General features: G+C 42.8%; 1 protein-coding gene across 1 annotated transcript in view; it reads right to left on the reverse strand.

The window, feature by feature from the left end:
* The window catches only part of LOC121434746 (kinetochore protein NDC80 homolog), a 107,700-nt gene that overhangs the window by 4,810 nt on the left and 87,120 nt on the right, over positions 1 to 15,770 (reverse strand). Inside the window, 6 exon segments of the mRNA XM_041633695.1 lie at positions 6,996 to 7,098; positions 7,681 to 7,811; positions 8,964 to 9,056; positions 9,706 to 9,795; positions 13,080 to 13,232; positions 15,437 to 15,642. Coding sequence (XP_041489629.1) covers positions 6,996 to 7,098; positions 7,681 to 7,811; positions 8,964 to 9,056; positions 9,706 to 9,795; positions 13,080 to 13,232; positions 15,437 to 15,642 — 776 coding nt within the window.

The following is a 15,770-nucleotide window of genomic DNA, read 5'->3' on the forward strand; positions in this document are numbered from 1 at the left end:
GCTACTTTTTTGGCTCTGACAAAATTTTGGGGGCCCACCTTACCGTCTTGTTTCTCTATTGTTTTTGTAGGGTGACAAACTTACCAAGTTCATCAAACCCCACCACTTAGCCTTTTCTTTAGGGGTATTCCCCTCATCCATTCTTTCCTAGTGGTACCAACCTGCCACATCCCCTTGTTTGGAAGGTGACCTCCTAACCAAAATAGGAGCCTCTATTTCCTTTGTTCCCTCCATCCGGTTAACCCTAAGGTCACCAGCATTTCCCTCCTTCTTCTACTTCAAACCACACATTCTGACACTCCTTTTCCTTTACCAGCTTACCTCTCAAGTAGATGCCCAGGTATGGGACACCCAGAATCCCTCTATAGTCAAACATCACCCCTGACATCATCCAACTGCAAAGTCTAATCAAATATATCACGGGGGCCCAATAGCCACTCTCTCTCTCTAAAGCCTCAGGAGACTTAATCCTCTTGTCTCTATTCTCTTAAGTCAAAAAACCCAGCAGAGCCTATAGGTTGGTCCAGGACCTCCGACTTTTAACTCAGCAGTAATTCCCCTTCATCCTATAGTACCCAGTCCTTATATTGTCCTCTCCACTATCCCTTCAAAAACTTCCCATTTCTCTGTTCTTGACCTCAAAGATGCATTCTTTTCTATTCCTCTAGATCCCCAGTCACAACATATTATTGCCTTTACTTGGACTGACCCAGACAACCATGTCTCTACCCAGCTCACTTGGACCATCCTACCCCAGGGATTCCAGGACAGTCCACATTTACTCACTCTCTGTCTCTCCCAAAATCTAAACTCATACAGTACACAGATATCCTCTCCTTTGTTGTCCATCCCTGCACATTGGCCAGGCAGATGCCTTGGCTCTATTGAACTTTCTGTCCAGCCCCTCTAAGGTCCAGTTATACAGTCCTCTGGTTACTCATCTGGGATTAGCCATCACTCCAACTCATAAAGCCATTACCCTAGATAGAAAACAATCTAGTCACTCACAGTTCCTAACACAAAGGATGAAATCCTATCTTTCCTAGGTATGGCAGCCTTCCTTCGCACCTGGATTCCTTCTTTTTCTCTTCATGCCCACCCCCTATATAATGCAGCCCTTGGCCCCTACATGAACCTCTTCTAGTCCATTAGCAAGGCATTTCGTAAGCTCCAGGCTCCAGCCCACACCTTCCAGATTTAACTCTCTCTCTCTCTCTCTCTTTCTCTCTCTCTCTCTCTCTCTCTCTCTCTCTCTCTCTCTCTCTCTGTGTGTGTGTGTGTGTGTGTGTGTGTGTGTGTGTGTGTTACTGAAAAGGAGGGTCTTGGGTCCTTCCTTTGCACCTGCTGCATACTTGTCAGAAAAACTAGACCAGACTGTGCAAGGCTGGGCACATAGCTACGAGCTCTGGCTGCAGCTGAACTGCTTCTACTTGAATCAAAGAAGTTAACCTTTGGGTTACCTATTACTGCTCTTTCTCCTCACCACCTGTCACATCTTCTAACATACAAGGGACTTCAAACACTACCTCCCTCCCGAGTTCTCTCCCTTCAGGTAGCATTTGTACAAGACACAATACTAACTTTTTAACCATGTCTACCTTTTAACATTTCAAATCTTCTCCCCCAACCAATCCTGAAATACTCCCTACTACAATCATACAGTGAGACCCTAGAAGAGTTACTACCTTATCCTATACATATACAGAAAGGAGCACTTCTCCTTATAGTAGTACTTATACATGGTATACCGATGGCAGCTCCCTCCTGTATGAAGGAGTACGTGAAGCAGGATATGTTGTTTCCACCAGAGTGGTTGAAGCTTAGGCCCTTCCAGACCACACCACCAGATCAGCAGGCTGAATTAATAGCTCTATCCCGTGCTTGTTAAATTTAGGGACAATCCCTAAAATTTTATATATATATATAAAGTATGCTTTTTATATTCTCTTGTCACATGCAGTTATCTGGAGGGAACGGGGCTATTAACAACAAAAGAAGGATCCATAAATAATTCAGACCAAATTATAGCCCTATTAGAGGCTTCCCATCTTCCATAGCCATAGGAATTGTCTACTGTTGATCACATCAAGCAATTCCATTATTTCAATGAGAACTAACTGAGCTGATGAGGCAGCTAGAGCCGCAGCTCTTGGAAATCTGGATCCTTCTCACACACTACAAGACACTCTCCTCAGACCCAGGCCAGCTGGCCTTGGTGAGTTCCCAGTAGAACATCCCCATTGTCTCAGTGTGTGGGTGTACCCCTCGCGGTCCTGAGTTCCTTGCTCGTGCTCCCTCTCCTTCTGGTCCTGATTTGGACCTTGAGATTTTGATCTTTCTCACACACTACAAGACACTCTCCTCAGACCCAGGCCAGCTGGCCTTGGTGAGTTCCCAGTAGAACATCCCCATTGTCTCAGTGTGTGGGTGTACCCCTCGCGGTCCTGAGTTCCTTGCTCGTGCTCCCTCTCCTTCTGGTCCTGATTTGGACCTTGAGATTTCTGTCCAGTGCTCCAATGTGGGTCTCTGTCTCTGTCTCCTTTCATCGCCTGATGAAGGTTAATATTCAGGAGGATGCCTATATGTTTGTCTTTGGATTCACCTTCTTATTTAGCTTCTCTAGGATCGTGAATTATAAGCTCAATTTCCTTTATTTATGGCTAGAAACCAAATATGAGTGAGTACATCCCATGTTCCTCTTTTTGGGTCTGGCTTATCTCACTCAGGATAGTGTTTTCTATTCTCCCTGGACTTCCCACAGGTCAGGGAACCCTGATTGCTCTTCGAGCTGATGAGGGAGGGGGACTTGGTTGGGGGAGGAGGAGGGAAATGGGAGGCGGTGGCGGGGAGGAGGCAGAAATCCTTAATAAATAAATAAATTTAAACAACAAAAAAAAAAGACACTCTCCTCTTACAACCAATCTCTTCATTATCATCCCCAGGTACTCAACAGATCTTGTTCTGTTTACACCAGATCTTTCATCCCAATAGCCAGGCTTTGTCTCACTTTATCAAAACTTATTTACAGCTCACCTCTGAGGATCTGTTTTTTCTAAAGACTATCACAGCTTCATATAAAATTTGTGAAACCTCTAATCCCACCTCTAGGCATCGGAGTCCCCCTTTCCCCACTCACCAGGCAGGGGATTCCTCCCTGGGTCAGACTGGCAGCTCGATTTCACAGACATGACCACACTTAGACCTTTCAGATACCTTCTAGTCCCAGTAGACACATTCTCGGGATGGGTAGGTACCCCTTTGCTCCACTATCTTCGTACTCTTATTTGGAATTTCTCCAATCATCATTTGCCACAACCCCTCCCAAATCCTCTTCCCTCTCCAATTAACACTGGGAATTTAGTTCTCCTCTCTCCTCCACGACAAAATTCTCGCACTCTTGCTCCAAAATGGACAGGCCTTTTCAGGGCAATCCTTATTACTCTAACTGCTGCTAAGCTTCAGGATTCCCCTCACTGGATTAATTTTTCCCATCTCAAACCTTTTCTACCATCAGCTCAAAACAATCTTTTGATCCCCAACAAAACTTTGCTGCCTTAAGCTTCAGAGGATACCAAAACTGAACAGCATCCTTCCGGTCTTAGAGAAATGAGGCCTCACACATCCATATAGGTCAAGACTCAATCCCAACCCTATTGGGTTATGCCCTACCTCTTCTGATTCTAGCTCCTCATACACTCCTTATCTCTACATGTGGAGATTTGAGGTTCAGGAAACATACTCAACAGTTCAACTAGATCACTCAGCTGCTAGGGTCCGGAGACTGCTCACTAGCAGGCTGTCAAAAAAGAGACACTTATCCCTGTAACACCAAAGTCAATGGAAAGAACACCCGTCCCCTGTGCTTGCTTCCTCTATGATCAGACTAAAGGTTACTGTCAACACTGGCCCGAAACCTATGGAGACTGTCCTCATTGGTCCTGTAAAAGACATGATGCACATTTAGGAAAACACTCTGCCATTTATGAAGAAGGGGGAACCTTTTACATCCTGATTAAGAATCCAAGGTACCCCAGAAGGGAAATGAGAGTCATTGGGAAGCTCTATGATGGCATTTACCGCAGGCTCTTATCAGGAGCGCTCAAAATACAGAGGGTACACATCCCACTCGCTCAACCCCACAGTAGAAGAAGTGGTCCAAAGCTCCTCAAAGGTTCTTACGTCCTTATTAATCACCTTTATTGGACCCTAGCTCCCTGTAACACCATGTCATTTCAAACCCTGACTACTGTGTATCAGCTGCTGAATAACACTCAGCGTGACCTCATTGGAGAATGCTGGTTGTGTGTCCCTCCAGAGTCAAGCTCTCACTCACCCTTTGTGGCCTCACCCATTGTCCTATTAGATTCTCTCCCCTTACCACGTGTTAATTCTTCCAAGCCAAATGTCACTCACTACCACCCCTTATCTTTCTCATATTCCTCTCTTTGGCAGTTCAAACTGCGTTAATTCTCAGGAACACACTTTGTGGGCATTTTGGATTCTGAAACCTGCAATAATACCATTACCCTTGGTACTACCACCTAGCCCCTATGTCCAAACATTCATAATGCATCTATTCTCTGTGATATTCTGCTTACCTGATAGGGGGTATAGGAGTTGTGCCATAGTGTTCCCCTTCCCTGAATTAGGGGTGGTTCCTGGTGAGGAACCCTTGTCAATTCCCACCGCCAAGTTCATACCTTCCTGGCACGGCATGGCACATGAGCAATCTAAGTAATACCCTTTCTAGCAGCCCTGGGCAAAACTGCAGCTGCAGCCACTGGAACAGCAGGACTAGCCGTTTACCGTTGCTTTCCTCAGAATCCATCTGGAATTTGCAAAAGGTAGCTCAGACTATCCTTACTCTTCAGGGACAAATGGGACTCACTAGCCACCGTAGTACTACAAAATCAGAGAGGATTAGATTTCAAAATCTAGGCAGTGGATCACTAATAGTCAGATATGGTATTGGATGCTTCCCTTCCTAACCCCTCATTAAGGAATATTTCTCTTAATTCTACTAATTATGCCCTGTCTCTTAAACCTCTTGTCTAAATTTCTTCAACAACAAATCCAAAAGATTTCTAACCAGACTTTGAACAAGTTACTATTGCAGGATTACCAGCCTATAGCTACAGAGCCACAGTCCTTTGCATCCAGTTATTTCCTGGGGATGAAGATCAAAATTGTCCCAAGAACTTCAATGCCCCAAAGCAGCAGGAAGTAGTCTCATGAAAACATCGCCCACTTCTAATCCCCCTGTTATTTATTAACATATAAAAAGGGGGAGTGCAGGGTAAAAGGGACAACTGGAATAGGAAACCAACCAATCACTGAGCACCCTGACTCTGAACCCAGAGCCAGTGAGAGAAACACACCTTGGATTTGAGACCTGGGCCAGGGAAAGAAACATCGTTATTCCTGAACCCAGGACTAAAGACATGTGCTCTGACTCTGAACTAGTGTCAAAGAAACACAGACTGTCCCTAGAATCAGAGGGAGACAAAGAAATGTGCCCTGGTCCTAAGATTAGAGACACCAGTCTGACAGTGGGGGGAACTAGGCCCACTGAATGTGGGTGGCAGTTGAATGGCTGGGGCAGACTGTGGGGCGACTGGCAGTGAGAGCAAGATTTATCTCTACTGCTTGGACTGGCTTTTTGGAACCCATTCTCTTTGTAGGGATACTCTGCTCAGCCTAGGTAGTGAGTGGGAAGAGCAGTGGTCCTGCCTCAAAGCAATGTGCTAGACTTTGTTGAGTTCCCATGGGAAGCCTTACCTTCTCTGAGGAGTGGATGGGGGATAAGTTGGATGTTGGAGGGAGCAGGAGGAGGGGAGGCAGAGGGAACTGGGATTGGTATGAAAATGTTAAAATGTAGGTTTTTTTCAAATAAATAAAAGAAGGATAGCTATATGTTTTTCTTTGGGTTCACCTTCTTATTTAGCTTCTTTAGGATATCAAATTATAGACTCACTGACCTTTATTTATGGCTAGAAACCAATTATGAGTGAGTACATCCCATTGCCAGGCAAAAAATCGGGATCTTAAGGGTGGGGTGGGAGGGGGGGTAAGGAGAGATGGGGAGAGAAAAGTGAGAAGGGTAGGATGGGAAGAACTTGGGGCAACCGGATGATTGGGATAAAGGAAGGTTGGATAGGGGAGCAGGGAAGCACATATCTTAATTAAGGGAGCCATCTTAGGGTTGGGAAGAGACTTGGACCTAGAGGGGCTTCCAGGTGCCCAAGGCGAGGTCCCCAGTTAGTTCCTGGGACAGCTGAAGATAGGGAACCTGAAATGATCCTATCCTATAGCCATACTGATGAATATTTTGCATATCACCATAGAACCTTCATCTGTCGATGGATGGAGATAGAGACAGAGACCCACACTGGAGCACTGGACTGAGCTCCCAAAGTCCCAATGAGGAACAGAAGGAGGGAGAAGATGAGCAAGGAAGTCAGGACCAAGAGGGGTGCACCCACCCACGGAGACAGTGGGGCTGATCTATTGGGAGCTCACCAAGGCCAGCTGGACTGTGACTGAAAAAGCAGGGGATAAAACAGGACTCTCTGAATATGGCGGACAATGAGGGCTGCTGAGAAGCCAAGGACAATGGCACTGGGTTTTGATCCTACTTCATGTTCTGGCTTTGTAGGAGCCTAGCCAGATGTTCAACTTCTTAGACATGGATGGAGGGGGGAGGACTTTGGACTTTCCACAGGGCAGGTAACCCTGACTGCTCTTCAGACTTGAGAGGGAGGGAGAGAGGAGTGGGGGAAGGGGGAGAGGAGTGGGGGGAGGGGGAGAGGAGTGGGGGGACGGGGATAGGAGTGGGGGGACGGGGAGAGGAGTGGGAGGCTGGGAGGAGGCGGAAATTTTTTTTCTCAATAAAAAAAAGAAAAAAAAACAAATAAATAAAAGAAAAATGGAAAATTTGTTATTCAATTCCTATAGAAACAAAGCAGCTAGAATTCAGCGAAGAGCTTCATACTTACTTCCAAAGACCCTACATGTGTAGCAACTATCTCTAAAAGATGCAGTAAGTCATTTGTCACTTTCCCCCTTTCTTCAGTTGTGCTTTGTAGAACCAGTTGGTATCTACAGAATTAAAATAAAAAGAAACCAATTGTTTAATATCTAGAAAATAAATGAATAAATTAGTACAGTGTAGTAACCTGAGCAAAATGCAAATTTTGCATTTATATATGTTACTATTTTCCCTTAGAAATATTTGGTGGATATAGAAAACCATGCCTGGCTGTAAGTGGTGGCACATGCCTTTAATCCCAGCTCTCAGGAGGCAGAGATGGGTGGATATCTGTGAGTTTGAGGCCAGGCTGGTCTATAGAGTGTAGATCCAGGACAGGCTTCAAAGCTACAGAGAAACCCTGTTCACCCCCACTACCAAGAAAACCATCCCTGGTAGAATCCATCGAAATGCCATTATGTAAGCACACAGATCACTACCAGATGCTTCAGTTCACTTGATGTGTGGTCAGCTACCCTGATGCTATGACCCGCCTCTAATAGTGGCATAAGGTATCTTATTTTTTTTTTGGCTTAAATACTTAAAATATCATTCTTTGCACCCCAAAGAGTTTCATAGTAGGAATTAAAGATAAAAAACAGGAAGCAGCTTTACAAAGTTTAAAGAATCAGATCTTGGCGAGGTGAACTTACTCCCGCTGGACAGCCTCTAGCTCATCCATGGCTTCGCTGAGGCCCTTGTTCACAGCACTCTCCAGTAGGTGCTTGTGTTTCTCCAGGGATTCAAGCTCCCTGGCACACTTCTCATCTTGTTCCTCAGCCTCCTAGCGGAGAAAAATCATTTTTTCCATTCATATTCCATTTGCTAAAGGCAGATTTAAGTAAAGTAGGTTAAGCATTAAAAACAAACAAAAAACCAGAACGTTGCATCATTTATATTTCCAAGCTGTTGACTGCCTTCTTTCTTTAACTGTTCCAGTGGGGACTCCATATGATAAACACAAATGTGCCCCCTCCAGGAAGATTCTGTGTAGCACTCTATTTAACAATGTTTCAAGTCTAATTCAAGGAAACCTGGTACTTTGATTAAAATTTCACACACATATTAACTATGTTTAGCAAAATTAGTTCCAGTCATTCTCAGATGCCTAGGTTTGTGATGCTGAAGTATGGACTTACAGAGTCTTTCACTTGAGTGCTTTCAAGAATAAACTTAACCTTTCATGCAGGGAATATGATAACAGTAAAAATAATAGGCACACATTTCACACTTCACATGCAGATTAGATGTTGTGTTACAACTTCCAAAAATTCTACACTGCTCAAAAAGCATCCCGTATATAATATAGGGCAATACAAATGTTTCTATTTGTGATACGTTGCTGGTATAACTACTAATGGCACAGTTGTAAAACTTAATTGTATGATGGCTCGTGAACGGGGTCTCAATGCCTGTCTGAAAATTCAGGGCTGGACAGAACAGCGGCAGTCGGTCCTCCACCTTACCTACCTTCTGGAGCTCTTATGAACAGACCGAAATTTAGCTGGGAAAGTAAGTTTGCAATGGTTTTTTTCAAGACTTGTTTATTTATCATGTACATAGTGTTCTGCCTGCATAACAGAAGAAGGCACGCGATCTCATTATAGATGGTTGTGAGCCACTGTGTGGATGCTGGGACCACAATGGGACAATGGAACTCAGGGGCACTGGTAGAGCAGACAGAGCTCTTAACCTCTGAGTCATCTCTCCAGCCCCTTGCAATGATTCTTAATGGACAATTATTTATGCCCAGGTGGGTCTCAAAGCTGTGCCAATCCTCCCACGGGGTCTTCTAAATGTTGGGACTACAGGTATGAGGACACCACACCTGGCTTTTTTGGCTGAGTTTTGAGGCCTCGTCTCAGCTTTTGTATACCACCACATCCAGCTAAGATTTCAGACTCGAGTCAGATGAACACACAGGTCCAGCTCCTACCTTCACAGTTTGTTGGTAAAGGTCGTCCAGCTTTTGCACCTCTTCCTTCAGCATCTTCACATTTCTCCTGCTCTCCGTCTTCATGGTATCCATCTTGACAGACATCAAAATTAACATTAAACATTATAGAACTTTTATATTTGCTTTTATGCATATTTCTTTATGTGACCTAGCCTGGCCTGGAACTTGCAATCCTCCCAGCCTCTGATAACAAAGTGCTGGAATTGCTGGTACAATGCACACTCTTGACCTCTATTTTATTGAGGAGAGGAAAGGATCTTCCTAGTAAAAAGCAGGGTTTTTTTTTTTTTTGGTGGTACTGGGAATTGAACCCAGGGCTGCAGCCACATGCTAAGAAAATACTTTACTACAGAGCCATGTTTGTAGCCCATAAGGTCAGATGCCAGGAAATTTGTTAACACTGAAAACACCTTTGTGCGGATTACTTGAATAGCTATTTATGTAAAGCTGTGGATTTTACTTACATATTGATTTTTAAAAAAGGAATAAAACTGGGTGGTAGTGGCTCACACCTTTAATCCCAGCAAATCCCAGCACTCAGGAGTCAGAGGCAGGCAGACCTCTGTGATTTCAAGGCCAGCCTGGTCTACCGAGTGAGTTCCATGACAGCCAGAACTACACAGAGAAATCCTGTCTCAGACAAATCAGAATTTAAACCACTGTTGCTCAGCAATCACAAGTCACACTCGACACTAGGCTGCATTACATGCACCACACTTACTTGCTCTAAAGTGTTCTCCAGATCAATTTTTTTATTTAAAGCATTGCTAATTTCTTCCTCGCTTTCATTCAAGAGCTCTTTCAGAGGTACCTAGAAAATACATGAAATATGGGAGTCAAGATATATTATAAAATTCCCATGAGGTATGATTATATTAAGATGTAAGACAGTTTCAGAGAAAAAAAAATAAAGCTATGACGTTTTAAATATAATATACCATTGGTGAGAAAACGTCTTATTTTTTTGAAGCCAAGGTTTAGGAAAGAAAAAACAGCTGGTCTCAATCTTTTTCCAAGTGCTAGGATTATGGGTATCTGTCACAGTGCCTGACAGTCCACTTCTTTCTATCTGTTTGTATGTATGTACGTGTGAGTGCAGGTCCTTGCAGAGGCCAGAGTTGGGTCTCCTTGGAGCTGGAGCTACAGGAGGCTGTGAGGTGACTGATGTGGGTGCTGGGAACGGAACCTGGCCCCCTCCAAGAGCAGGACACAGTCTTAACTATGAGCCATCTCTCCAGACCCCATTTCTCTTTATTCCTTCTATTTGTCTTCTAACCTGCTGATTTTACTTCAACACCATACTGCATTGTTTCCCACTGTATTGAGAAAACTGAGGTAATGCTCACTTTAAAATGATTAAACAGAAATAGTTCTGTTAAATGTGACCTGAAACTGAACTTTCTATACAACTAGTGTGTACAAACAGTGTACAATTCAGTGGCTGTAGTATACTCACATTGTTATCTAAATGCCATTGTACTTTAAACATATTTCACTACTCCAAAAAGAAAATGCCATATGTCATTATGTATTAAGTCTTTTTTGTTTCTGTTTTTAGGAGACAGGGATTCTCTATGTAGCCCTGGCTGTCCTAGAACTCACTATGTAGATCAGCCTGGCCTCAAAGTTAGCGATCCACGTTCCCCTGCCTCCTGAGTGCTGGGAGTACAGCCTTGTGTCATTACACCTGGCTCTTGAGTAAGTCTTTTAAAGCTACTATTGACTTCTAATTTTGATCGGTTTCTTTCTTATGCTGTCCATCAAACCCAGATATTCTACAACAAACATGGGCTCTACCACTGAATATAAACCCAACTCCTGGTACTGGGTGTGGTTGCACTAGCCTGTAAGCACAGCAGTCTGAGGCCACTCTGGACTACGAGTTACAGTTTCAACAAAACAAAAACAGGATGTGAAAGACGGCTCAGTGGATGAAGAGCTTGCTGACCAAGCCTGGAGACTTGAGTTTGATCCTCAGAAACCACCTAAGGTGGAGGAGAGAACTGACCTCCACATGTGTGTCACTGCGTGTACTCTCCCACACGTCTTTTCACAGTCTAATTAAAAGCAAAACAGAGGAAAACCCTTGCCGGACCCCAAACAGCATAACATGATGAAACACAAAACCACCCCAGGCCTGTTTTTTGAAGGACTCAATGCCTTTTTACAACTCTCTCCCAACTGGCTGGGATGACAGATGCTCTCCATCATTCCTAACTATTTCTGCTTTCTTCCTTATGGACTTATTTATATTAATTTTGTGGATACATGTGCATGTTGAATAAAGATGCTTGTAGAGGCTGGAGACACAGGATTCTCCTGGAGCTGGAGTAAAATCAGGTGTGAATTAGTTGCGGTAGGCACTGGACTTTGAATTTGGGATGTCTCTACAGGCAGTGCATGTTCTTAACCACTGAGCTTTCTCCCCAGCATCCTACTTCTACGTCCATTGCTCACTACTGTATAAAATATTTCTAGAATAAAATTAATTTTCTGAACATATTCTTTGTGCCTAAATTCCTTTTACAAACGTGTTTAAATCAGGTAATTAATTTCTTGCTGCAGCAATATGAAACCATTCAAAGTAGTGATGTGCAAAATCAGCCAGCTACCTGGCTACTGACAGAAATCAATGTACCAGCTGGGCGGTAGTGGCGCATGCCTTCAATCTCAGCCATTGAGAGGCAGAGGCAGAGGCAGGCGGATCTCGGTGAGTTCGAGGCCAGCCTGGTCTACAGAGTGAGTTCCAGGACAGCCAGGACTACACAGAGAAACTCTGTCTTGAAAAACAAAAAGCAAAAGAAGTCAATGTGCGTAGTTTGACAACTAATGGCTTGCAAAACCAGTAAGCAATGATTTACTGTGTCTACTTTCTTTTCTTAATTGACAGTAAATCTAAACTGAGTGCAGTGTTGTAGCCCTTTAATCCCAGCACCTGGAGGAGACTGAGGTCAGTCTGGTCTAACAGGCAGTTCCAGGCCAACAAGAAGTACACAGTGACATCCTGCAGCAGATGTGGAAGTGGAGTTGCTGTGGCACACATCCGCCGTCCCAGCACTTAGGAGGCCGAGACAGCAGCACTGTCTTGAGTTGAGACCAGCCAGGCTGCATGGGGAGTTGCAGGCCAGGATTCACAGTAAGATCTCGTCTAAACGCTACTGAAAAGTGGCGTGTATGTGTGAATGGAGCTGGCTTGATGTAAGCAATGTCTGTTCATCAGCAAACCGCTATCTCTGAGAAGATATGGTTCTCCTTGGCTATTTCATCTCCAGCACACAGCTGGGCTGGAACACAGTCTGTACACAGTAGACACATGGTAGGTGATCAGTTCTCCCATCCCAGTATTAAGCAGACCTGACCTGCTTAGCTTTTGATTAGATAAAGCAGGTTCAGGGGGATGGACATAGTCTGGATGAACAATTCTCAAGGGAAAAACCTATAGCATTAGACTCAACATATTTGAATTCCAAAGGTAAGTATTTTAAAGGTGGTATTTTAGTATTGGCAATAAATCTGTGACATTTGTGAATAAATCTAAAATTGTAACAAATGTTTTCTCAAAATTATCTCCTTGGTCGTTTCAAAATTAGGAACAGTTTTTTTGTGGTTGTTGATTACTGACTTTTTTCCTTTTTCTGCCTTGAAAAATAATTCATTATACTTCATACCTTACTGTGTGTGTTTGGACTACAACTATTCGCCCAGGCGTACCACAGACATTTATTTCATCTTTCAAGATTTCCCTGAAGGGCTACCATGCTCCAGTCTGGCTGGAAGACCCGATCTGGTAACTAACCTTCTAAGTTTTACCATCAATAAAGCAGGCACCTGACATTTGCTAATGATGATCTCCCGAGAGGGGCTGATGGTAGCTAGACAACAAAGCTTACCTCAGATTGTTGACATAGTCCTGACAGATTTTACTTGTAACCAACGTTTTAATGGATAGTTGGACGAAGTAAAGGAGGCAGAGAGGAGAAGGCTCTTAAAGTAAAGTCAGCTGTGAAATAAGACATCTACCACTCAGAAGAAAGTGCTCCTTCTTAGTCTAGTCCTATGGCATTATGGTAAGGTGAGGTTCAGACACAGACTTACATAAACTTGAGCCCTGTATTTGACAAGGCATTTGGCACCAGCTTCAGGATTAAACTTAATTTCGAAGTCATAACCTTTGGAATTCTCAGCACCTTTGGGAATAAGCTTTAATTTTCTAGCCAATTTGTGGTAGTCTGCTAATTGTGCTTCGATCTGGAAGAGAACACAAAAAGAAATGTTAAAAATAAAGCAGTCCTAGACCGTGTGGTTTTTCAATGGTCATTTCTGTAAATCTACACAAGCGGTTATGCCAGTTTTTAGTAGTTTGATAATTAATGGACAGTAATATTAAAATATATAAATGAAAAGTTTCGACAATAATTCTAAGGCTGGAATTGGTGAGCAGTATACCAGTGTTCATACTCCATATAAACTAGAGTAAATCCATGTTTCGTTATCAACTGAAACTTATATTCTCAAACCTAGACAAAAATATGAAATAAGACCAAAGTTTAGAACTGGGCACGCGTTTAATCCCAACACTGGGAGGCACAGGCAGGCAGATCTCTGTGAGTTTGAGGCTAGACTGCTCTACAGAGAGTTCCAGGACAACCAGGGTTACATACAGAAACACACACACACACACACACACACACACCAAAACAAAACAAAAACAAAACAAAAAACCCAGTGTGAGGGGGAACCTAAAACTTACATTTGACAGTATATATATTAACACATTTTAATTACCCCAAATAAAAGAAATAGATAATTTACACTTCAAAGTATTATCTTAAATATACTGAAAATTTTTTTAGTAGTTCACATTTCTCTGTCCTTCAAGGGTCCATCTGTTACCAGGATGGTGTGCTTTCCCTCTAATGGATTCCCCAGTTTTCCCAAACTCTTAATTTACTTTACAATGTGACATATCTGTTCACTTTTACTAGCTGAATGTAAGCTCTATAGAATCAGATATGTGTGTGTGTGTGTGCGTGTGTGTGTGTGCGTGCGTGCGTGTGTGTGTGTGTGTGTGTGTGTGTGTGTGTGTGTGTGTGTTTATCTCCTCCCCCAGCCCTAGAACACAGCCTGGCACTTTCTCTTTTCTTCTGTTACTCTCTAGGCCCAATCAGTGGTCTCTTCTCCTGCTTCCTGCTCCTCTTTTCAGTCTAATGAAAGAGCATCCAGGAGTGCACTGCTTATGTCTCTAGTTCTTTCTCCCATTATCAGTTCCCACAGCTGACACTTCTGATGATCTAGGTGCAGTTGCAACCATTATATTTCACAAGAGTTCTAGATTTTATATTTATATAAATATATACTTATAGTTATATTTCACAAGAGTTCTGCTATACTACCAGGGCAAAATTTAGTACAGAAAAAAGGTTACAGATACATTGTTTAGGTGAGTTTTTCTAACCTAGACAGACATTTGATACTTCTTAGCTCTTGGGTACCCAGCCCACTAAGTTCTTTTCTCATGGCCAGAGTTGGACTCCTCCCTAGGCCACTGCTTACCTACCTCCTAGATTATTTTCTTCTTTCAGCACGTTCAACCAAAAAAAAATGCTATTCCTTTTAGTTTCATAAACCCAATGTTTACTTACTTTAGAGATTTACAACCTTTCCTTTTTTACACAGCCTCTGAGAGATAAGGTACCCTGAAGTAACTCACTTCAGATTAACTGATGTGGTCTAATTACACTTCATTTTTTCTTTCTTCTTCTTCTTTTTTTTTCCAAGACAGGGTTTCTCTGTAGCTTTTGAGACTGTCCTGGAACTCTCTCTGTAGACTAGGCTGGCCTTGAACTCACAGACATCTGCCTCCCTCTGCCTCTTACACTTCATTTTCTAAGGAAGCAAGTGGAGGCTATAAAAAGGTTAAATGATGTAGACTATGCATGCTGTTAATAAGAAATTACAGGCTAAAGCTAAATCAAGTTTGACCAAATTCTAGGCTCAAAGACTGGGTGCCACATCCTTTTCATTAGGATTATGTATTGAACTTGATACCCCGAGCATGCTAAGCTTGTGTTCCATCATTAGATAGACCTCTAATGTGTATACAGATGTATACCTATTTCCTTTATACCCAGGGATGGAGCTTACCTGCCAGGGTTAGGAGATAAGAGAAGACAGATGACTACTCACAGTGAACTGCTTGCTCACTCTATATTAGAATCACATACATACATTTATTTATTTGCTGAGATCTTAGTTCACCCTCAGAAAACCAAGTTTACCTTAAATTTGACTGATAAATATTAGAGGTGTTGATGAGCTGGCATAAGGATATGAGTGTTTTAGCTGTTCTAAATATCAGTGTTAGTAAATTTATCCCTCCACTTACTGAATTCCCCTTGGTTACACAGGCCTTTAGTAAGGTCTTCTGTGATGAGCGGATATTCATGACTTACCGCCTCTTTGCCTCTGGCATATTTTAATTCCTCATTCCACATTTGTTGCTGTTCAGTCTCTAGGTCTTTGGTTAATTTATTAATGGTCTGCTGCAATTCATTTTTTTCATGATTTATTCTCTCGATGTCTGCAACTGAGTAGTTTTGGTTATCAACAATATTCTGTAGCCGAGCGTTCTCCTCTCCCATTGTTTCACATTGCAATTCTGCAAGAGAAGAAACAAAAGCTTTCTGAAATTTCTGTAAAAAAAAAAAAACTTACAGAGAAACTGATGGCACTGTTTACGATTGTTTAAATATCAACTTTATACATATACATCCATTCTCTTAGGTA

This window comes from Microtus oregoni, unplaced genomic scaffold (genome assembly GCF_018167655.1).
Source record: "Microtus oregoni isolate MIOR12 unplaced genomic scaffold, Mior012 000044F_ref0000062, whole genome shotgun sequence".
NCBI classification, from domain to species: domain Eukaryota; kingdom Metazoa; phylum Chordata; class Mammalia; order Rodentia; family Cricetidae; genus Microtus; species Microtus oregoni.